The 24,937-nt window shown below is 41.4% G+C and overlaps 1 protein-coding gene across 1 annotated transcript in view; it reads right to left on the reverse strand.

The window, feature by feature from the left end:
* The window catches only part of LOC121318672 (wiskott-Aldrich syndrome protein family member 3-like), a 58,149-nt gene that overhangs the window by 12,096 nt on the left and 21,116 nt on the right, over positions 1-24,937 (reverse strand). The window contains exons 2-5 of the mRNA XM_041255598.1: positions 12,578-12,740; positions 11,371-11,505; positions 7,075-7,228; positions 2,316-2,433 (exon numbers count right to left, since the gene is read on the reverse strand). Coding sequence (XP_041111532.1) covers positions 2,316-2,433; positions 7,075-7,228; positions 11,371-11,505; positions 12,578-12,710 — 540 coding nt within the window. The 5' untranslated portion in view covers positions 12,711-12,740. The remainder of the gene's footprint in view (positions 1-2,315; positions 2,434-7,074; positions 7,229-11,370; positions 11,506-12,577; positions 12,741-24,937) is intronic.

Genomic DNA, 24,937 nt, shown 5'->3' on the forward strand with positions numbered 1-24,937 from the left:
TCTGCACAGTAACCAACTGATGCTTTTCCAGTGACTTCAGTCAAGTGACCTAGTGGCAGAACTATCAGACACAAGCACCTTCTCTGCAGTTGCCTGACAGACTACCAGTCCCTTTGAGGCTCTGGAGCTGCAGGTCTGTATGCACTAATCTAGACAGGAGCCGTCACTGAGGATGCCTGCATCGTGATTCAGGAAGCTTCCCTCTGGAGTGCCTGATACATATACATGAAATCGAAAGAGAGACTGGAAACTAGATGAAGTTAAGCCCATCAATGCATGTCCCTTGTTAGCACAGCACTTCCCCCTATTAAACACATTTTGTAATTTAGCAGTTTTCCCGTGTTTTTCCATGATTTTACTATGCATTTACCACAGTTTACCATGTTTTTAATATGTTTTGAGCTCTCTACCTTTTACCTTGCTTACCTACGCTTTACCATACATTCAGTGTGCTTTACTACATGTTGCTGTGCTTTTACCATGGTAAACTTTTATAAGGATTAGGGCAGTATCTATTTTATTTATGTATTTAAAATGTTATAATGCGCGTTGTGTGACAGTGCCTCTGGCTGCAGACAGCATTTCTGAGGGAGCCCGAAAGGTACCTCAAAATATATCCAGAAAATACCAGGCTTGCCACTCAACAGACATATTTTAGTTTTTTTTTTTTCATTGTTTGGGTGCAAAATGCCTCCACACATAGTATATAGTAACAGCAGCTACATACATTGAGTGGAAGACATAACTCTCCTATACTTTGCTGGACCTCTGGGGTGTTCTCATACAAAACAGATGTTTGGTCCTTGGACTCTGTTCTGGTGTCAGAAGTTACCTTGCACCCCCATAGGCATTATGTTATAGCATTTGTCTGGTTCAACAATGACAACCAAATCGGTTCATAAAGAGTATTGCATACACATTGACTCCTTTAAAGCCTGTTGTCTGGGTGTCACCATTAGAGTAATAGGCAAATCTTAACCATTAAAAATTAAAAATTAAGCATTGCCCTTAGATGAACTGAAGTTTTATTAGCAGCCCTATTCTATCATACTATAGATTTCTTTGCTGCTTCTTGCTACCTACTCACTTCCTGTGATGTAGGTAAATGATGTGACACCTTTTCACAGGAAGTGATTTAGCACCAGGAAGCAGCAGCAACTTGTAATTCTATAGAGTTAATATCTGCATATACCCAATTTAAGTAATAAAAGGATGCATAGATAATGCTAATATGAGGTATGAAAATACATTTTAAAGCACTATTTTAAGGCTCAGTACTAATATCTCCATCCTAACATTTAGACTGCACTGTTCGGGGTGGCATTATTAAACTCCAACACTGTATACATCCCTAAAATAGGCTGTCCCTGATTAAACACTGAGAAAGATGTGATAACCACACAGAAACCATAACATACCTCACCTACTATTAAGCACTGACATATTGTGCCAGCACACCACCTGGTGAGGTACAGCCCATGCACATTCCAATTCCCTTCCATAGTAGATACAAAAGCTGGCCCCAGCTCCCTGGTATATATAAAGTGAGTGGTTCACTACTCTTTTATTTCATCGCAGGAGGATGTCCCAGTAAACCACAAGTCTTGACAGGGCGAGTTGTTTATGTAAGGACATTGCCCTGCGGTGAATTAAAACTGTCAACCACGAACGATCATTCAATATTCTGTTTATACCACAAACATATTTTTTAAATGAACAGCAATAAAATGTATTCAGTTAATTCAGGGATTATTTTACCTGGTGGATCTTTACTTAATTTTCAACAGACTATTCTTCGGCATGGATTAATTTCGAACCCTGTTTATGGCCTCTATGCAACCGTTTTTTTAGCTAGATCCTTGAGCTCAATCTGTCAGTTTGCAGCCGCTCTGTTGTTTCCTAACGTTACCGGAGTTATGAAGAGTCTACAGGCTGTTTGGATAAATCAAGCAGGCAGATCAGTAACTGGAATTTCATGAATAAACTCGTTCTCAAGGGAATCGGTGTCCAAATCAAAACAATAATAAAATCTGAAATGATTTCAGACATTTTAAAGTTGTAAAAAAGTTCCATAAAGTGATTGGTAGCTGTATTTGTTGAAGTACCGAAGCCAAGCTCCGTCCTGAATATCAGCATCACACACCACTGGATTGGAATGTAGTCAAAAACACATTCGAAACTGGTCCCAGCAAGCATCTTATTCCACTGATGTTATCCCACTTATGTTATCCCATTTATGTTATCCCAGTTAAGTGGAATTAACATAAATGTATACCACGCTTGATATACCCACACTGTGGTATAAATATATTTACCTTCTGTCTCCGTTTTTCCTTCCTCTTGTCTTCTGTGGCCTGCAGCATCTTCTCCTTCCACAGGTTGAAGAAGTATGAAGGATCTGTGTAAAACTTCAGGCCATCTTTCTTGTCATCTCTACACAACAAAAGTGTGAGACTCCATCAGTGTCACTTACACTCCAGGCATGTTTGCAACAGAAGACAGGCATGTGCAGGGAAGGGTCACTGTATTAGGAACCTAGTCTAAGGAATACTGTTGGTTTGGTAAAGGGTCATTCCAGGTGTTTGTGCATATCAGATAATAAAGGAAGGGTCCCTGCATCAAATACTGAATAATGCATTCCAATGGAGACATTTCAATTTTGACTACATTTGCGGTGTAATGAATGTAATGAAGTTTTAACATCTACTCATGTAATGGAAATCATGAAGATCTGGATATGTCCAGTGACTGCTGTGAATAGTGCAGCAGGCAACAAGGGAAAGACCTTGTGACAGCATTTAAAGACAGCTGGCAGGAGGAAAGAGATCCCATTGGGGCTGGCAAGGGTGAGGTAACCTTGTCGGCAGTATCCAGCTCATGTTTTCAAAGGTAAACAGGATGCTGGAAACACTCGCCTACAGGTTCTAAGAAATTAAAGAGAAAAATACCCCTAGAGTCTGCAAGAACAGGGGCAGAAGATGACTCAACATTGGACAAACACTGTTAATGACTTAGGAACGGAAACGGCTATGAGAATGGAGAGTACTTCACAAAAGACTAGTTCAAGATCTGCAGTTAGCAAAGACATGGAACTCCAGGTTTGTGTCTGCGACCAGAGCAAGGCGACAACAGTCAGGGATATGAAGATTCATCAAGGCAGAATGAAAAGCTTGAGGGAGAAGGGAGAAGGGAGAAGGGCCTCGCACTGATCAGTACTTCTTATGAAGTCAGTCAAGTCAGTCGAATGAAATCCAACGACAGGAAGCAAACCACAGTTCACAGGATATCAGTACCCCTTTCATAGACGTGAGGAGGACTTCCATGGATACTACTAGTGACGAAACTAATAATCCTTGCGAACCCAGTCAGATGAACCAGCGTAAGAGAGCAAAGAACCTCAACAGGCACAAGCGTGGATATAAATGGGCAAGAGCTTGTGAGAAAACTGCATGAGACACAGTAAACACAGTTCTCTGTTTTGCCTTGGAAAGGTTAAATGGAACAGGTTAAATGGAAATTTGGGGACATCATCTGCGCATATGGAAGCAAGAGGTTTGGAGCTGAAAAAAGGATGGAAAAAGTACAAACTATTCCTGGAAAGTCTAGACGGCAGCAGGAGATTGAACGCTTAGTTAGAGAAACAAGGCAGCTGGGGAAGCCATGGAGAAGAGCAGGACAAAGTCAGAAAGAGGGACTCGGTCTGCTACAAAGGGTCATAAAAGATAACCTTGCAACATTGTGCAGAACTGGGCATCTACGGAAATGTTACAAAAAGAAGCATGCGAGAACTAACTCTTATAAAGACCCATTCAAATTTGTAAATAATGGCACACTAAAATCATCTAAGTTTGAGCTGGAGAGATATTTGGAAAAAAACAATCAGATTAAAAAAGGCAGGAGCCTATGTCAGTTCCTTCAGACATCCCACCTGCCAATCAATCCACCATAATACCAAATGGAGGACTGTGTACCTAAGTGGAAAGAAGTAGATCAAGCAAAGCAAGGGCGTCATCATCTCCAGGGCCTAATGTAGTTCCGTTCAGAGTATACAAGAGTGCTTCTGGAGATCTATGAATCCTGTGGAAATTGATGAAAGTGGCATGGGAAAAACAGGTTGTACCGAGAGCATGGCGCCAAGCAGGTGGAGTCTTTATACCAAAAGAAAAAGATTCTACAAGCATCAGTTTCCTTCTATTTCCCTATTAAACGTAGAAGACAATATTTTCTTCAGCATTATTGCTCAGAGATTGTTAACTTACCTATTAAAGAACTGCTTCATTGACACTACAATACAAAAATCAAGCATTCCAGGTTTCCCAGGATGCTTAGAACACATCAATGTGATCTGGCAACAAATTCAATCAGCTAAAAAGGAGAGAAAGGAGCTCCATGTGACATTCCTGGATTTGGCTAATGCATATGTTTCAGTGCCACATGAGCTTCTTTGGGTAGCAATTGATTTTTTCAGCGTACCAATGACAATACCAAATTTATAGAAAGCCTACTATGGAGATTTGCAAATTTGTTTTTCAACTTCAGAATTCAGCACTACTTGGCAATGCCTAGAAGATGGAATAATGGCAGGATGTACAATTTCTCCACTGGCTTTTGCCATGGTGATAGCAGTAATTATTAGGGCATCAAAATGGGTAGTGGGAGGAGAGCGCTTGGCTTCTGGAAAGCGACTACCACCAATTTGAGCATACACAGATGACATGACAGGAATGACTACAACAATAGTCTGCACTAATCGATTATTGGGCAAATTAACCAATAACATTGAATGGGCACGAATGCAATTCCAGCCCATAAATCAAGGAGCATCTGTATAATTAAAGGTAAAGTTGTAAATAAAAGGTTCTACATTAATGGTGAGGCAATGCCAACAGTGTCCGAGAAGCCAGTGAAAAGTCTTGGGAGATGGTACAATGGGGATCTAAAGGACACAGTTCGTGTGGGAGAAGTTAGACAACAAGTAGCAGAAGGGTTGATGAGCATAGACAGCAGCGATTATCGGGCAAACTGAAACTTTGGTGCTTTCAGTTTGGTCTACTGCCATAGCTGCTGTGGCCACTGACTGTGTACAAGATTTCTTTGACAACAGTTGAGAAGCTGGAAGTTTTAATCAGTTCATGCTACAGGAAATGGTTGGGAGTTCCAAGCTGCCTCAGCAGAGTGGGACATTAAGGTAAAGGAATACTGCAAATCAGTCTCTGCTCTAACCAAGGAGTTTAAGTGCGCCAAGGTCCGACTGAAATGACATTAGTAGATTCACACGACAAATGCAGGGAGACAGCACCTGTGCTCAAAACTGGAAGAAAGTGGGCGGCAAAGAAAGCTGTGAAAGATGCAAAGGCTACCCTTCAAATTTGTGATATTATGGGGCAAGTTCAGCATGGAACAGGTTCAGCTCCTCTTATATGGTACAAGGCAACTATAGCTCAACAGAGGAAGCTGGTAGGCAACAAGGTATAAAACAGGAGGAGAGATTGAGGTGTGTAAAGGCCATTTCCCAGGCCAGGCAGGGAGAATGGATTAGATGGGAGTGTGAAACAACGCAAGATCGGCTGGCAAAACCTATGGATAATTGAACAGAGCAGGATCAGTTTCCTCATCAGGTCAACATATGGTGTTCTCCCATCACCAAAGAACCTAAACCTCTGGGTGGGTGAGGATCCCTCATGTCATTTGTGTTCATCACCTGTAACATTAAGGCACATTTTGACAGGATGTAAGGTGGGTCTTAGCCAAGGGTGTTTACTTGACACCATGACCAGGTGCTGCGATGTTTGGCTTTAGCACTGGAAGACAAGCGTAACCTGAGCAATAAGTTGCCACCAGTTCCATCAAAGCATTACACACAAAAGACAATATTCCTCCGTCCAGGAGAGCAACCACCAAGAAAAGGTGTTAAAACCAAGTCTCACCCAGGACAACTAGAAGCTGCTAGAGACTGAAAAATGCTGGCAGATCTTGGTCAACGGTTTATTTTTCCACCTGAGATTGTCACCACTAACTTTCGACTAGACATTGTCTTGTGGTCTGGATCAGCATGCCTTGCTCATCTGGTAGAGTTAACAGGGCCATGAGAGGAAGAAACTAGCTGCTGAAGCGGAACAGAGTCCAGGTTTACCCAGTGGAGGTGGGTTGTCGAGGATTTGTGGCACACTCTACAACTCACTTTCTCAGAGAAGTCGGGTTCAGTGGCCAAGAGTTGCGTTGTACAGTGACAAACTTATCTGAAGCAAGAGAAAGGAGCCGCAACTGGCTGTGGTCAAGACAGAAATATTCTAGCTGGGGATCTCAAGTACAATAGAAAGAAAGTAACACTGATGTATGGGTAAGTAAGCTGGGCTGAGATGCTGGGATGTCAGAATCACTGTCAAGACCTCTTGAGGTGTTGTGGGCTAGTCACCCAGGATGGAAGGTGCCCACTTGAAGACCCTGGAGATGTACCCAACTTAGCTCAATTGAGATGGCTGTCATGCTGATGTGCTGGGGAGACTGCCCTGTGGTTGATCCCCAGAGTCACAGCTGTTGTGTGTGCTGATGTGCTTGAGAGGCAAAATGAGCTGATCCCTGAAGCCAGCATTACACTTCAGCCATCAACACCAGGCAGAAGGATATCTACATCATCAGATGGAAAGAAACGCAAATGGATGGAGATGCAGATGGATCACATTAGTTTACTGTAAAGCCTTAGTTGGCACTTATCTTGGTGAGAGCCAAGATCAAATCAGCATGAAGTTTTAACATCTACTCTCAACTAATGGAACTCATAATAGACTAGGTGGTGGCACTCTGAAAGGGTTTCACTGAGTGGACTTGCTTTACTTACACTGGAACCCCCCCATCCTTCATGGAAGCAAGCGGCTTTGTCTGACAGGAGATAGGGTCACTGATTAACTCCAGTCACTTTAACAATTATAGTCAAAACAAGTCAGTGTAAAATGTGCTTTTTCAAAGCGGTTGGCAGTTAAGAGTTTATTTCTGCTAATACACACAGTAGGGATGGAAAATGGGTCCTATTTTATCACACTCCTAAGAAATCTAATACAATGTGTCCATGCTCACCTGTATGGGCTGAGGATATTGAGTGGAGGAGGCTTGTCACAGCGCTGGTATATCTCCATCACCGGGTTGGGAATAGAGGTCCGCGAGACCACCTGTTGGTCCTGGATTGTGGAACTCTTAAACGCTTTCCTCATGTTGATGTCCTGAAGTGACACTGGAAAGGAAAGAGAACACAGTGTAAATAAATAAGGGCAGTGACACGACACAAGAGAAACAGCACAGAGCTCTTTATTCCACTATCCGACTCACACATCACAAAACAGTGAAATATTGAGTATAGTGAATTAATGAAGGGCCCTCATTCAGTAAAGTACAGAACATGACAAATTACTGCAGGCAAGCGCTAACTGTGAATCAACCTTGTGTTTTGCAACATACAAAATTAAGGGTTTTTATGCACAGGTCTATTGGTCCAACATTAGTCTAGGGCCCCCCTCCACACACTTATTTTTTTTTTATCCGTGACGGCACCTCTCTATATACACACTTACTGGATATACAATGTACACTTCAATCTTCACACGTCTGTATGCACATAAAATGTTCTTATAATACTGCAAGTGTTCAGTGGCTCCTTCTAATCATGTTGAGTTGATTTATTGTGGAGGCGGGCAAAAAGTAACCTACCAGATAAAATGCATGATTAGAGGAATTCACAGAACAATTAAAAACAAATTGTGTATTGGTTATGGAGTTCTATCATTATGTTAAAAGATTAATAAATATATAATGAAGTGTTACATAAGGTATGCATGTATAATAACTAACAACTACAAAACTACAAATAAAATGCCCCCCCCCCCCCCCCCCCCCCCCCCCCCCCCCCCTCTACCTGCGCACACCCGGAGTGAGACGCAGAGGAACAGACACAGCCTGGGAACGGGTGGTGTGTGTTGTCCCTGTACACTTCCAGCAGGTGATAACAGCGAATTATTTTTCTTGATCTCGTTGGCATGCATTTTGATAAACAAGTTCTCCTCATGTAGCCGTTGAGAAAGGAGATGTATGTGACCTGCGACAATTAAGCTTTTTACCAAGAAACTCCTTCACTAACGACCTTTAAGCATTAACGGATTTATTTTATTAATAGTTTTAAAATCACTTGTTAATAAAGCTGTCATGAAAATCGCCTCCCCCCCCAATGTATCATAGTGCTTTCCTTTTTACCAAGATATTCCCATTTCTTTTTCACATTTGGGTCAGATTTATTGAGCCTTGGTTACAAGTACTGCAATGTAACTATTTGGGAAGGAATGAAAGTGACTTAATTTGATTATAATTGCATTCATTTTCATTATTGAAGTGTTACTCTATGTGTACGCAATAAGCTCTGAAAGACAGTTATATAGATAGTTCATCACTTGCATAAAGAATATGAAAAAGCAGCCACTACAGAATGAAAATGAACAAAATGACAGCAAACGCCATAACACACAGGGCTGTTCAAGGGTTCAACCTTTGTTAACATTCACAGTGTCTCTCCTGCTCATGTTCGTTGTGATCACTGCTTTGATGGGAGTCTGTTATCCTCTTTGTATGTAAAGTACTGGCACTCATTCTACTTCTATTCGTGGTGGAATCAACAGCACTCCAGGGTTCTTCTTCAATATAATTCATTTTGCTTCTACAGGTTCAAATCCCTCTGAGACACATTATGGCCTGATCTGATTGCTTTGCATCCCTTTGAAAGCTTTATTAAGAGCTGCTATGTTCCGGTACTCCAATTTGCAAGTAATCAATTTCTATTGCATTGTGTCACACAGGTGTCGTTTGCCTGCATGAAGTTCTATCAAGTTAACACCTGTTAACCAGTTGGGTGTGTTGCAGGTATAATGACATCACACATGCGTTTACAATGAAAATATAGCTAGCACGCTAAGATGGTAGCACTAGTATTCCAGTGGGGAAAAAAACACTAGACCCTTTTTTTAACCATAATATTGGTTTACAACAAACTTCAGAGTGTTGTGTCAGTTATAATTGTGTCATTGTAATAAATATGGAGCTATACTAATATTTTGGATGTCACACATCATGACATCTGTGTTATGAACTAAACACACACCGTTTTAAGAAGGATGTTAACAACGACTTTGCAAAGATATCAGAATGATATTACACAAACTTTCCACATCGTAGCTACCTAATCACGGTCCTCTGGGTCTACAATTTGTATTGAAAAATTCTATTTGACATCCTAGCTTCTCTCTCTCTCTCTCTCTCTCTCTCTCTCTCTCTCTCTCTCTCTGAGAATGGTTAAGTGTTAATATTTTTAAATGATTCTCTTAAGCTTCACTTATAGCACAACACAGATTTCTAAAGTGGCTGTAGCAAACAAAACAAGTCTATAAACCTTACCTGTACAGTACTGAAAGAAAGGCATGATGGAGCAAACATGTATTTTCATTCTAATACAATATCTCTGGTATTACACTAGGGTTAAAAAATCTCCAGTTGCATTGCGGCTCTTTTGTCATTTCACTTGGAAGACTCCTTTCCTGTCACTAACCAAGCTGCTTCTTTCAGCCTGTAACATGCTTTGACCCTGAAGACACTGCTGAAGTGAAATGACACATGAAGTGAAATAGTTACCTACTTCCTGCAAATAGGACAAGCAAACTGAATACTTTCTTTAATCTGCCAGTTTGAGACTCTCATAGTCAATGGAATGGCATGACAAATAAGGTTTATGAAATGATGTTGTGTGCTATAGTCCCTTCAATGTGCTGTTGTGGAGATATTAATAATACCATTATATATAAATTATAAACAGCCTTTTTTGATTATATTCCTCCAAAAAATGATTTCAGAACAGGCAATATATTTTCTGCTTGCTGTTTAGGTTTATTTATTTGAAAACTGTAGCTGGAAAAACTAGATGTCTCTTTGCCTAAGCTCAAAACTGCACAAGCTTTACACAGAAATGAGCTGAAGACTGCAGCAATGGGTGTGGCAAACAAGATGCCTGCAAAATGAACAATCAGCAGCATTCTGCAAGAAAGCCTACATTAACAAATCAGCTTATCTCCCTCCGAACGTATCAACAGTGCTGTGTCAATAATAAGTAAGCTCAGTACAGTACAGTACGCCCTCTTTTCATTCTTTGACTTGAAATAACGTAAAATATTGAAAACAGTGCATTAGTGACGGGCCCTAATGCAGTTAAACAGTTTGACTGTCAACATGGATGAATTGTAAATAAACCAAATCAGGGAATTATGGAAGGAATGCTGTATTATACTCAGATTGAGGGAAATGTCCATTAGGAAAAGCATTGTCCCTATTGGTTAAGGCTGCCTCCTAAACATTGCCAGTTTGAATCTCTTGCTGGTCTTCTATTGCGCTACAGTCACACACTGACTGAAAGACAATTGAGTGCATTTTATGCACAAAACCCCTGTGCAATCCCCAATGGTTTTGTGCTTTGTAGTTGTTTCTTTGTGTGCGTCTCTAAGATGCATTCCCCTCCAGCCACACCCCTGTCACATACGAGTTAGTATTTCCTTGCTGGGGCAGGTGTAATATAAATACACAGTATTACTGTGATGCAGAGAGCATTGTTTTTTTTTTTTTCCCCCTTTAAACCTTAAGCAGGTTGCATCCATTTGACCCTGTCTTTCAATACCACCTTAAACAAAAAAAAAAACAGCACCTCTTATTATAGCATGAACAACATTATTACTGTTGAAAGTGCTGTTAAGAGGTAACACAAAGCCATTCTTGTGTTGAAGATCTTTTGGCTGTTTGCTTGTTTTTTACACTTTCATTTGGGATATGCTACAGATGTAAAGGTATTGCTTCCTAGTGCTTAATCCACACGTGCTACAATTCAAACTCCCTCCAGTCATCTAGGTGCAATCAGACTATGAGGTACAAGGTGAAATATGTGCCCCTCCATAATGAACGTAAATAAAATATACAACTGTGTAGAAGAGCTTAAGAGAGTAATAATGTTAATAAAGCTCAATTTAATGAGTAAGCCGCTTCATATGATATCTCCCATACTGATCTACGGTGTCTGCAATCATTCCGACTGGTTGCTTCCATGCTAAGGTATGATGATTTTTCTCTAAATCTGACTTTACCTGGCTTGTTTTGAGCTTGTCTTGAAGATGCTAGGAAATAAATAGCCTTTTCTATGGCCTACTGTATGGACTTAACAACTCCCCTCACCTCCAGAGAGCTTCACCATGCTTCACAGACCCTACTCCTCCAGAGAGCTCCAGCATGCTTCACAGAGCCTACCCTCTAACCAGCCATAGCAGCCTTTGTCTTAGCTGCTAATTTTTGGCCTACCTTCTTCCACGGTGGAGTCTAGCTGAGTGACTTTAACAGCCAGGAGGTCGACCCTCTCCTGAAGATTATTCATCCGCATGCAGAAGCTGTTTGCTTCATTGAAAAGCTCCCCAAATATATCTTCAGCATGTCTACCTGCATCAAACACACACAGACAAAGACATTGTTTCATATGGTCTGGCGCACTTCAGAAAACCTCACTAGACATCTTTCATGCCAGAGCTGAAGTCATTCAAAGCTGTAGAGTCCCACATTGCCATTCAATCAGATACTGATCTCTGAAACCTTGAATGATGTTTACTATATTCCTCCATACCCTGCCCTCCAGCCGGTTTCATTAGAGAGCAGACTTTGATGGCTTCCCAGTTTGTTAATAGTGCAAGAAATGTGGGAAATGAGAATTCAGCCCACCAAGACATTTGCCCCATTTAGTGGATTATAATGCCATAGGGCAGAATCCATTTTAGTTTTTGAATATTCCTACTATGAGTAGATTGACTAGTCGCCACTTAACTCATTTTTATATAATCATAATAATATACTATCTTTAATTTTATATAGCACCTTTCATAGTGGACCACCATCACAAAGCGTTTTTACAGAAGTAGGCTGTGAACTATGCATTATATGCAGAGTCACTTACAACAGGACATTGATTTAACATCTCATCTGCTGGATAGAGCACAAGGAGGTTAAATTACTTGCTCAGGGTCACACAGTGAGTCAGTGGCAGAGGTGGGATTTGAACCGGTGACCTTCTGGTTACAAGCCCTGGACTTTAACCACTATTTGTGTACTATATTAAACCAATGTATCAATGTTCTAAATTGTCATTTTTATGTTAATGACTTTTAACCTCAACTACATCGGAAACCGAGTGCCTCTCAATCATGTGACGTGAAATTGGTTGTCTACCAGTTTCTAAGGTTGTCTGTCACTTTTATATAACTAGTTGACTAACTGACTATTCGGTGCTACTTCTAGTTCATACTTATTTACTACAGCGACGTAGAACATATTTTCCTCTATACTTTGAACAGCAGATGCTATAGTAAAGGAATTTTAATTTGGAGAAATTCCCTCTAGCTAAGAAAAACAGCTTTGTTTTAAAATGTTTGTTGTGAGATCCTAATATGTGTGAAAGTTGTTAATGCTTACAATATGCTAGTAATGTACAGTACAATTACAAGGAGTTGTATGTGCTTACTGAGGCTGCCCAGTTGCTTGATGATGGCAGCCAGAGTGCTGTTGGTGACGCACTCCAGCTCACTAGTGACCCCATTTGGCAGTGCCCCCCTGCACAGGTGACGTGGTTCGATATTCCTCTTCACAAGAGGCATCGTGCCACGCAGCCCCGACTACACAGTGTCCTGGAGAACAAGAGAGAGAGAGAGAGAGAGATGATGAGAACTCATACATTCACACTGTACTACAAGTGGAATCTCCATGCCATTCACTGTCCAGTGATAACACAACACAGTACAGCTTGGTAACAAACATCACAAAGGATTTCATTCACAACACAGCACACTAACTACAGCCCGCTGCTAAATGACTGATTCCAAAGGGACTCAGCACACTCTTCTATTAAAACCGAGCAGCATTAAAAAGGCCAATGCTCTTATCACATAACAGCTACAAAAGGACTAAGGAGTGCATCAGGAGACCACAGTCTCTCTTGCTAGTATAAGAACCTCAATGTTTATCATTTATTGAACATGGGGCACTGAATGCATGTGAAAATGCATGCAAAATTTGAAGTAATTACATAAAGTAAATTAATAAATATGACCATTCATACAAAACTCTAACTTTTATTGAAACATAATATTGAAATTGAAATGAACTGTGTGATAATTTGATCCATTATACAGAGGTTTACAGCCTGAGCACCAGTCATGGTGGGGTTTGTTGAGTTTTTTTTTTTTAAAACCATAAAGGCACCCAACCAAAAAGCACTCTTCCAAATTGAATCTTGCAGTTAAAACAGTGATGCATGCTTAAAAGGGCATAAAACACCATAGGCTGCAACCTCTCAGGGTTGTGTACTGTAATATACAAAGACCATGCTAGCTCTGCTCTCTTGCTAGGGGCTGCATTGCTTAAGAGGAGCGTGTCTATTGCAGTTTGGTTGCTAATCTTCCTATTTAATTCTGTCGGTGTTCAGGGCACTAAGGTTCAACACAAGAACAATGATTGGGCCATATTTTCAAAGGAATTGCTACAGTCTGTAATTAGCTCCAATTTTTTTAAATCAGTAAAACACCTGATAATTTTACAAAACTAAAACCAAACAACGAAGTAATATAGTCTAATCTCTTAAGCACTCTCAAGGTGTTTATTATTTGGTAACATTAATATAATTTTTACGCCTTTCAAAAAAAAATCCTTTAAAATATGGCCCATGGCTTCTTAAACTGGAACAGCTGTTTAGAATGAGAGCTAGATCAACCCCAGTTTAACCTTCCCATATAACACCATGTTTGCTATCCCGCCACTGGGATGACTACATTACTGTAGCATTCAAATGCTCCACAATATAAAAGCTACATACTTTCTGGATTCTCTGACTAGCACTTCAAGTAATTTCTTCCTTGCTAAAACCCTTTAGTTCCTTGCAGTATAGTGTGCCTTGGCATAAGCATTGCGGTACAACACAGTAAAAGCTAAGCATGTTAAAACACAGTCAAAAATGACTTATTAGGCAAACACAGGATTACATGTTGTGTAAGTGCAATGATCACATACTGTGTTTAACATACGTGACCATATTGCTCTATAAAAATATAATAGTCCTTAATAGCTATATAGGTTTGTCACGACTCCAATGTACTAGGCAGCAGGCATGCGGTTACCCCATAACCTGACTCAGGTTTGTAAAGTTGGGTAGGTAGGAAGATGCATTTTATTTTTTGTTCAACACAGTACAAGTTTGACAGTTTTCTGGTATGAAGATGAAATCCAGGAGACAATTGGAGTACAGTAAGTTAAGCAGACTTGTTCCAGCTAGTGTCTTCTTTGGTGTACTAGGTCACGTTTGTTTTCCTTCCCTGGTTGTTGTCAATCTTCTTTCTAGATGGAGGTGTTTTTGGACATTTTGTGCAGCCTTTTCTTACATGAAAAGGGCAACGTCTCTCCACAGTGGCATTTTAGACACACAGCCTGCATTCCTAATTGAAGGTCAGCTCAATCTACAGACAAGGAGCTCTTAGGAATTGAACTCCATTCTATGAAAACAAACTCAAGCAGGCTGTGTTTCCTAATTAAATGTTCAAGACCTGCTAGATTAATTTCTTCTATGAGATGTGCTGGTGTTCCAAAAGTCCTGATATGAGTGGTTTTGCTTTTTGACTTTGGTTGCTGCTTGATGCACTGGGTTTAAATAAGTAGTCTCTCCAGAAAAAAACAAACAAAAACAAACAAAACACAGAATTAGATTTACAGAACATATAATTTATTACAGAAGACTACAGAAAACTGCATTAGAAGCTGTAGCACAAATTAGTTCCAGTTCTATACTATAATTGAGAATTTGCCCTAGATAATGCTGCGCCAGTAGAGTTGTGTATGAGTGACGCTTCAGTGTCAGTGGGGGTCAGGATTTTGTGTCAGAAATTAAGAGGTTTGCAAGACTGCCATCGACCATGAAAACTAAAGTGACAGTGGCATTAAAAATCACTGCAAAAGACAGGGAAAGAACATATCTACATGTATTTAACTGATTTCAATAACTTCTTTGGTAATAAAACTGTTTATGTTAGCTTGTGTAGTTCAGGAGGCATGCAGCAGGGGGCTTCCAATTTCCTGTCAATTAGTACCTATTTTCTATTTAAGCCCTAACCACTTGCACCTTTGCTGTCTAGCTTTTCGTTTTTGTAGCACACGCTCAGACGCCGTCTTTTCGTGTTTCTCTGCCAATCTACACTTCGTTGCCTTTCACTGGAGGTCATTTCTCTGCGCAGCGCTCCCAAGATATTATCAAATATTTTCCTACCTGCTCCGGTGCTGCTTCTCATCATTCAGCTTCTCCATTCGGCTACAGGAGCTCCAGCGTTAGTCTTTCCTGCTCTTTCCTGCTCTTTCCAGCCTCCAGCAGCCCAGCAACAGCACCGTCCAAACCGCAGCTTCATTTCTCAACTCGTCCACGTCTTTATTAGACAAACTGGCCCTCCACTAAAACCTCTAATGCTCCTTCAACAAGACATTGACATTCCCGTGGTCAGCGTTTGTCTTGCCATAGCTACTCTATTTAATCCACCATAAATATCTGTCAGCTGAACATTTCTTTATTCTTCGCTTGCAATCAAGCGACCCTCCTCTGCTCCCAGATCCAACAAAAATTACCATTCTTTCATGGGATCCTGCCCTGGATTTCTATTGGCTACGTTCAACGTTTTAGGGACCTGTCCATTCAGTTTCGTGCTCCGTTTTGGCGTGTGGCGGCTTGTGCTTTCGACTGGTCACAACAAGATCCAAAAACACTGCTGTTTTGCAACTTTTCCATCGGCGCCTCTCAGTCCGTGGCTACCACGGCACGCCCTCATTGCCTCACTTGCTGCTGCGCTTTTACAACCTGCGAGGGCTCGTTCAACTCGTCGAATTGTGACATCTAAATACTGTGTTAACGTATTTATATACATGACTAACTGTCCTAAAACATGTAACGAAGATAATAAAATCTAAAAGGATAAGCAATTGTCGTTCTACACCGACAAGGATTTTAATCACAATAACCAAATATTCTACCCGGCTTCACTCAAGCCAATGGTTAATTCTAATCATAACCGCTAGATGGCAGTATAACACCACAAATGTTATACAGTCTCTAAGCTGGTTTGCTATCCCTGTGAAGCTCACCACTCCAGCTTTTCTATACATTCCTGCAGTTTGTTGTCATTCCGAGAGATTCGCAGGAGACCCCCTCCTCCAACCTTTTGTAGCAACTGACATTCTCCAATTTCAACAGTTCCACTCTTCAAGGACCTGGTCATGAAGCAACCTTACTCAGCTGTTTTCGAGATGCTCAGTATCTACCATCATAGTAACATTCTGCTTTCCTGCATCACGCATCCATTCCTGTGACTCATTCCTGTTCCCAGATTTGTGTTTCCTCATCTGGTGCTGCTCCTCCAATCCAATCAGCTTCATCAAAGTCATAATTTCATCAACAAGAGCCGCTAATCAGCCATGGAACCATGTCCTACGATTTATCAACGTTCCAGTCAATGTCCTCCTACCCCAATAGACAATAAACTACTCCCGACCAATCAATATGTTTTTCAGACGCCTCAGAGCAACACATTTTTCAACCTCTCGGGTTCTGCAGCGGTCTCAGATCTCTGCAATCTTCATCTCTGCCCAAAAGCAGCCCCATCTCTGGCTCCATCTAAATTGGCCTTAACACTGAAAGACCAATATCTACTGCATTCACCAGATCCCTACTCTCTGCAGCAGACCACCGCACTCTACTGATTCTCTATTGCAGATCTCTGTTTTCACAGCTGGGCTTCTGCACACTACTGACAGCACTCCATTGTTTTCTTCCTCAGACCTCTGCTCTGTTCAGCAGATCCTGCCCTCTACTGTTAATTGCTCCTCACTACAGCAGATATCCACTCCCTCTTCAGATCAGTTCACTACTGCAGCTGCAAAGTCGCTCTAGTTTACTGTTTAAGTCTGCAGCTGCACTTCTCCAGAGCCTACAATGCTCCAGCCTTCCTCCAATACGTAGATCGTGGCAGCATTCCCACAATCAAGGCTAACGCTAATCTCCATCTAATCAAAATATGGGGCACTCCTTCAGCAATCCTATTCATCTCCGCTCATCCTCCCAAATGTTACAGCATTAATACTTGGTTTGAGACGTGGTACGAGACTGGAAATCTGTCTTGATTATGAGTTAAGGATTTCCACTATTAAGAGAATAGCTGGAGTTATTCTCTGAATGTGAATTTACATTTTCCATTTCAAGCAGACATGACAGTAGCAAACCGCTGATCGATCCTGTATTAACTAAACACATAGGAAGGCGACATCTCATCTGCCCTCATTTCTAGAATATGGGGCGCAAAGGAGCCGTGCTTCCCCAGTAGCCGATTCATGTTCGTTCAGTCCAGCTGCCACCTCAGCCCTCAGTGCCAGCTCTTCTTCTGCCTCTATTTTCGGTATCCAAGTTCAGTTGGTCCCATTTGATTCCACAACCCCCATCTAGAATCCTCAGGTTCTCCAGATGCTATTTGACTGAAACCTACTCTCAGTAACCCCCTTCAATCTGTTCAGCATTACATGTCTGCAGCCCTCCACCTTGTTCAAGAGCCTTCTCCAACTCCCTCCAGTCTCTCCATATCAGCATTCTGCCTGACCCTCTGTGGGATTCTTAAGAGCTTTCCCCCTGCCTCACCTTCCTCTGTCTATATCAACATATATCCTCCATTTGCTAATTCCCACTCTTCTGAAAAGCCGCTTCTCCCCCTACAATGATTTACCCATGGAGATCAGCTGCCCCTCGGCCACCTTCCATGCTTACTCCATCACTTGGCTGCATACCTCAAGACGGATCAATTCAGCGAGCTCGGTCCACTCATACATCAAGTGTCAAGTTCCCTATCTCCCTTTTCAAGGTATCTCCACAGCAGGAACCCCCCCCCCCCCTCCCCCCCGACTCGCCTCCTCAGACCATCTGTTCATTGATTCCTCTCACTCCTATCATCACTTGCCTCGTCTCGAGCAGACCTCCCTCCATTCCTCCACCCTTGTCTCCAAACAGGCCTCCTTCCTCTCCACCCTCGCCTTGTGAGTAGGCCTCCCTCCTCAACTACACCCTCTCCTCCAGAGCAGGCCTCCCTCCTCGCCTCCTTGCATGGCTCCCTCCTATCCACCCTCGCCTCCGAGCAGGCCTTACTCCTCGACTACATCCTCTCCTCCGAGCAGACCTCCCTCCTCTCCACCCTCGCCTCCTCGCAGGCCTCCCTCCTCTCCACCCTCTCCTCCAGAGCAGGCCCCCCCCCCTCAACTCTCCCCTTCCCCCCCAGCCTGATCACGAATGTGGGGGAACTCGTCCTCCTCTGCAGTGGATTCCTACATTCATTCATCCTTCCCTGATATAGTTGCTGCTCCTTCTAAAAATGCTAGAATCATTTCTACTCTTTGGAAAGGCTGCTTCTCCCCCTACGAGAATCTACTCATGGAGACCATCTGCCTCACAGCCTTCTTTGGCTTTCTCAGAAGCTCCGAATTCACAGTTCCCTCAGCTTCCTGCTTCCCCTCAGTGGGTATTCGTTTGTGACCTCTATTCTATTTCCAACTCCTATTTTCTTATTCGGCTGCGCACTTCAAACCCTTTTTCAGCAATGTCAAGATATCTCTCATGCAGGAAACTTGTCACTTGTCTCTGGTTCTCAACCCACCTCTCCACCCTCCTCTCCAGGACAGGCCTCCCTCCTCAGCTTTATTCACCCCATTCATTCCGTATCGGTGCAGCCACCTCTGCTGCAAGGGCCAGCATCAATCAGAGCCCGATCAAAACCATGGGGCACGGGCTTGTTCTGCAGTGGATTCTTATGTTCATTCATCTCCCTCCGACATAGTTGCAGCCCATTCCAAAAATTGCTAGTATGCCCGAAGTGGGGGCTACCTGTCTGCCGGAGCCCTAATTAGCTTCAAGGGGTTTTTTCCTCTCCACTGAGCAGCAGGTATACACATAGTCATATCCTATTAAATTTACTAACCATCCTCCTTTTTGTCCTGTTTGTCCTTCTAGTCCTTTGTTTATGTTATGCGCTGGCATGTGCTCTTTTGTTTGTCTCACGGTATGGGAGATTTGGTGAGGAGCCGGGGGTCCATCCTTTTGGGGTGCAAGTGATCATCACTTCCCCGACCTCAGGGCAGGCTTCAGCCTCCCTTGACCTTCAGGGGGGTTCTCACCGTGTGAGTCAGAGTGGACCCCCGGCCACATTCTGTTCTTTCGCAGCTCCTGCGCTTATCTTGCCTCACTCAAGGCTGTTCTATACTCTGTCTCAGTTGGGGACGTGGCTACTCATGCTCGAGTCCCATACTAACCTCTATGCCTTGTTCTTATCTCAGGTCACAGGCAGCGTGAAGTCTCGGCCAATTGGGGGTCTAACGAGCGCCCCTTTACAGAAGTCTCAGATGCTGGGTACCTCTTCCTCTCTATCTCCTTTCGTGTCCCGGTCTTCCGGGACCATCTTCCTCTGAGGGGAGGCTCCCCGAGTCATAACCTTCATATATGTTTTCGGTTGCTATGTCCTTCGGCCCTGGGCTCGTGTTGGCATCGCCGCCCTCAGTCAGTGACCACTTTCTGTTTCCTGTCTTCGGTTGCTGGGTCCTTCGCCCCTGGGCTCATGTCGGCATCGCCGCCCTCAGTCAGTGACCACTTTCTGTTTCCTGTCTTCGGTTGCTAGGTCCTTCGGCTCTGGGCTCGTGTCGGCATCGCCGCCCACAGTCAGTGACCACTTTCTGTATCCTGTCTTCGGTTGCTGGGTCCTTCGCCCCTGGGCTCGTGTCGGCATTGCCGCACTCAGTCAGTGACCACTTTCTATCCTAGCTTCCATGTCCAACTTCGCTGGTCTGCTAGTAGAGTGGGCCTCGTCTGCTCTTCTATCCTAGGTCTGGTCCTTTCTAGCCGGCACTCTGTCCTACTTACCGCTCCCTTCTGCTTCTTCTGCCCTATCTCTACCCCCCCAGCTCACGCCTCGCGATCTTCCATATAAATGCTGAAAAACTACTGCAGAATTGTGCAAGTACTTTGCTGAAAATAAGTTTTCCTCTTTGCAGATTCTTAAATAATTATAATGCAATACAAGAACCAAAGCCTATTATTTTTTAGATTTCACCAATTTTAACAGAAATATTTCCGGGTTTAGGAAAAGCGGTAGGTTGTCACTTAGCGTTTTTCAACCAGTTTCAAATATTCCATGACATTGCAGTTGGAAGATTGATGTAAATAATGGATTTGTTTTTGTGTAACACAAGGCTGTCTGCAGCACTGTAGTACTCCTAAATGTTCAGCAGTTTCACATGAATATCTGTTAGTATAACACAGTGAACCATTATTACTCAGAAACCTGAGAAATGAATTATATACACATATTGTATAACCTAAAACACCTGCAGAACTATCTAGAATCCTTATTAACTTGAATGTAAATGACTAATTAAAATACAAAAATGGCTGACTTTATAAATATCTTGTCTGTCAACAATAATAATTTGACTATTTGAGGAAAAAAGAGTAACATGTTATAGCAATACAAAATTAAAAAATGCTTAAGGCAAATAATACAGCAAATTGCACACAATTATAGCAATCCCCATTGTAAATGGTTCTCTGCTCGGACACCGCTGTTAAAGCACTGCCCATCACACTAAAACAAAGTGATGAAGCGGTCCTTTGCACTATGCATTACACTAATGCAGCGTAGCATCATCTGAAACGCAATAGCAAGCTCTGAATCTCACTTGCTACACTGAAAACAATTCCCTCGATAAATTCCATTCAGCTTTTCATCCTTAACACCTAGGATTTTTGGTAACCTTACTCACTGTTTAATTAAATATTTGTGGCTATGTGTTCCTTTTCCCTTTCTATTTTAAATGAATTGCATGTTTGGCCTTTAAAGTCATCAATTAAATTAGACAATCACTAATTTGCTTATTTTGACCATTTTCCCAGATTTTCAGTTCCAGTGGTTTGATTTCATATGCACCGCAAATCAAAAAAACACGAGCAATGGGGTGTTGTAATAAATGTACACACTGCTGTATCTCAATGGATATGAGCACGGTCATTTTTGACACTGAATGCATTTAATCAGTGTCTGTTTGAATATTCGACTCTTATGGTTTGTCTCAGCGCTTCAGTAGTTCTGGATTGTCAGTTTCTTTCGCCTCGCCTTGTATTTCTCTGAAAGGAAGGAATTTATTTCACATGTTTAATAAACAGAAAAGAATGTGCTCTTTCACTTCTCGGAGAAATGCGTGATGATTCTGTTTTCCTCTCATTTAAATATGTCTCAAATGTTTCTCCTAAATCCACTGTTGGGGGGAAAAAAAAGGAGAACAAATGAGAAATACAGCACTTCAGATCAGTAAAAGAGAAATGCTTCGAAGCACCTGTACCCATGTGTATCAAACAAGATACAAGAAAGAAAGACAAATCTAACCACTTCAGTCATTTTAATTGTTCACTTCACAATGAAAAGATGCTCATATCCACATAATAACATCAGGCAGCTTTTTATCTTGAAGTGTTTGATCTCAATGGAGAGAAAAAGCATATGGGTTCAAGATACTGTTTATTATGTAGATATGAATATCTTAAGGAACATATTTATCTGCAGTGTTATGTGTATTGTGGAGTATACATTCAAAATGGCATAAAGTGGGTCCAATTTCAGCATTCTGATTATTTCTTTTTTGTGCTTTGTTTCAGGTGTTGATCTTTTACTGGTTTCTGAAACATGTCTCATTGGGCATAAGGATGTAAAGGGTTAAACATGAAACTCCGTCTACTTTAAAACAAATGCAAAAGTAAAAGACAAAGATGACTATAAATACCAAATGAAGTCTACTTTTCCATGGAAAATGTGAATGACATGTGAATGTCTACATTAATGTCCAGATATGTCTCATTTGATTCACATTTTGTTTCTTCAAGAGCGACTTTAGGAAAAATATTTGAGGCATGCATCAGAGAAGAAGCATGCATTCTCAAGCATTCCATGAGAAGCGAAAGAGATAAAAAAGAGCCTGTTTAAAAGAGCTTCAAATACAAATAAAGAGAATTTGAAGTGGATAAAAATACAAAGCCACCAAGGTCAGGGAGGGGTTCCCTGGACTGGCCTGCCTCACAATCAGCTGCAATGTTGCACAGCATGCAAGCAGACCGCAGATCCATTTACTGCTTCGTCCTGTTTCTATGCAAAGATGTGCAAATGTAACTTAATCAGCTTAAATGTGTCCTTCCTCAGAAATTTCCTGTTGAAATGCCCAGTGATCAGTATTTGAACTACAACAATATTGTACAGACGTTCCCAACTTACACATTCCCACACAACCACAACACATTCCTACACAACACATTCCACCGCAAAAAACAAGCCCTGTGCCTACTAACAAAACCCTAGTAACAACAGCATGACGGCAACATTCATGCTGTAAATAGTCTATAAAGCCTTTTTAGACTTTCTATAGGCACTGTATAATAATATATATATATATATATATATATATATATATATATATATATATATATATATATAATATATAATATATATATTTGTTAGCCGTAAAGAGATTAGCTGTCTGGCTCTTTAGCAGTGGTGCCTAAATGGTGTAGTCAGTGCTCCAAAAACGGACTGACATTTTGTTTTTGTTTTTGCCTTTATTTTTGGTTATTACACATAGCACCTCAGCATTTTTGAAAACAAGTTCCTGTGTCTTGGGTCTACTAAGGGGGCAAACAAGCCCAGTTACTTATCTATATATATATATATATATATATATATATATATATATATATATATATATATATATATATATATATATATTTGTTTGTTTTGTTTTTTTTGTTTTTTCCCAATCACTGAAATGACATCTATAATCTTATGGTTTGTAAAAATGAAGTAATGGGATACGCTATTATTGATACAAGATGGCAGTGAAACTTTAAATAATTTCTCAGCAGACAGATCTGGTAAAAGTATTAAGAGACAATAGAAAGTGGTTGTGCACTCTCAGAAACTGGGAAGAATCCAGAATCACTGTAGCCACACACTCTGAGATTGGGCTATTCTTTCTACAAGCTGTTTACATTTTGTGATGGTGGCTATAGCAACACACAGAAGACTCACATGCTCTGCTACCCACTGTGACAATAGAGGAGCTAAAGGAAGTATTCTTCCATGCACTGTTCCAATGACCGCTTGTATTCAACTGTTCCACTTCCCACCTGAAAAAAATAGGGCAGCTCTCCCTCCAGGGCTATCATTCATCATTGAATCCCCCATTATGATAATCAGAAACAAAATAATCTGTAAACAAGCTTGAAGTTAAAAAGCATGTTTAAGTCTTTCTAAATGCTGATTAACAGCCGATTGAAAATCCCAGCAGTAATTCATTACAGGTGCACAAAACACAATAGTTTTTCAAACATCACCACAGTATTTGTAATGTCTTCAAAACCTCCTCTACACTGTCTGATTGGTCTGCAGATACCAGGGCTGTTTGTTTCTGTTTCATTTCCTGAACAGGGACATGTTTAGCATTTAAATTTGAAAGCACATCCATTCACTATGAAGATCTCAATTGGGCAGCTTTTAAAGAAACACATGTTTTAGTAGACATGTATTTCCATTTTAAAAACTGCAGAAGAGGAAAATAAAAAGGTCAAGTTTGAGCTTAGCCATTTAAATATGGCCAGCAGTAGAAGACACAAAGCTGAAGAGTAAGTGTTCCCAAGTTACCTGGTGAGGCTTGATTATTTAATAAATCCAATGATTTGGATATCTGGGAGGTTCCTTCCATCTGTGACACATAAGATGCATCTAATGCATCCTGGTCTGTATATATAACATTTGACCCCACACAAATAAAATATTTCCTTTTACACATTCATCGTATGCATTTGTAAACTTTGTTACTAGAGTTTGTTTGCTCTCATGCCCTAATTTCGGGTCACAGGGCAGGGGATGTCTGTGTATGGTGGAACAACAAAGTGAACAGACAGAAGTTGAAAGCTGAGATCCATTTAAGCTCTATGAGTGTCGATATAACCTATACACAATAATTATATACTGCTTTATTATTAATACACAAGTTCAAAACCCAGCTATGTATTTTTTTCTAATCATTACCAACCTTTATTTAGTCCACTGTCAATTTCATTGAAAAGAGAATACTGTGAAGTGGCTGAGCTACATGGGCAGTTGTGATGTCACCGTTTGGAATGGACTTTGCAGTTGCTCTGGGACTAAAACCTTGTCTCAACACTTGTTGTTTAGTCCCGAACGACCTTGCTGTACATACTCCACTGTGAATAGGCAGCCTGGCACAAAAAGTATTTTTTTGCAGAGCGGTTAGATTAGATACCAGCTGACAAGTCTTGCTCTTTTCAAATTTAACTGACTGTGTCTTTTCTGTGGTGATGGCGAGGATGTGGCTTTGCTGCGGTGTACACTCCCAAGCATTAGTGCCCCTTTGTCTGACTCTGGAGACTGACTCATTAGGTAATACTTCAGATTATCCAGTAAACAGGATGCTCCAGTGCCCACAATACCAGAGGAAAGATTCTGCCCAGCTTGTTAAGTTTGTGTAATGGGCTAGGTGTTTGAGAAAGGGGGATCTATTTTAATGATCTAAACGGATCCTAAAACCAGCGTCCTAACATACACCGGGGGATATCACTTCAGTGATTTTTTTATTATATAGATCAACCCCAGAGGCAACACTGGCAGGGTATATGTGATGAGTCAAAGGGATTTCGGTCTGTGATTCAGCCTCCCGACAGTAGATGGCATCAAACCAACTCGGGACTTCCCTTACCAAGATC

Source organism: Polyodon spathula, chromosome 7, assembly GCF_017654505.1.
Source record: "Polyodon spathula isolate WHYD16114869_AA chromosome 7, ASM1765450v1, whole genome shotgun sequence".
NCBI classification, from domain to species: Eukaryota; Metazoa; Chordata; class Actinopteri; order Acipenseriformes; family Polyodontidae; genus Polyodon; species Polyodon spathula.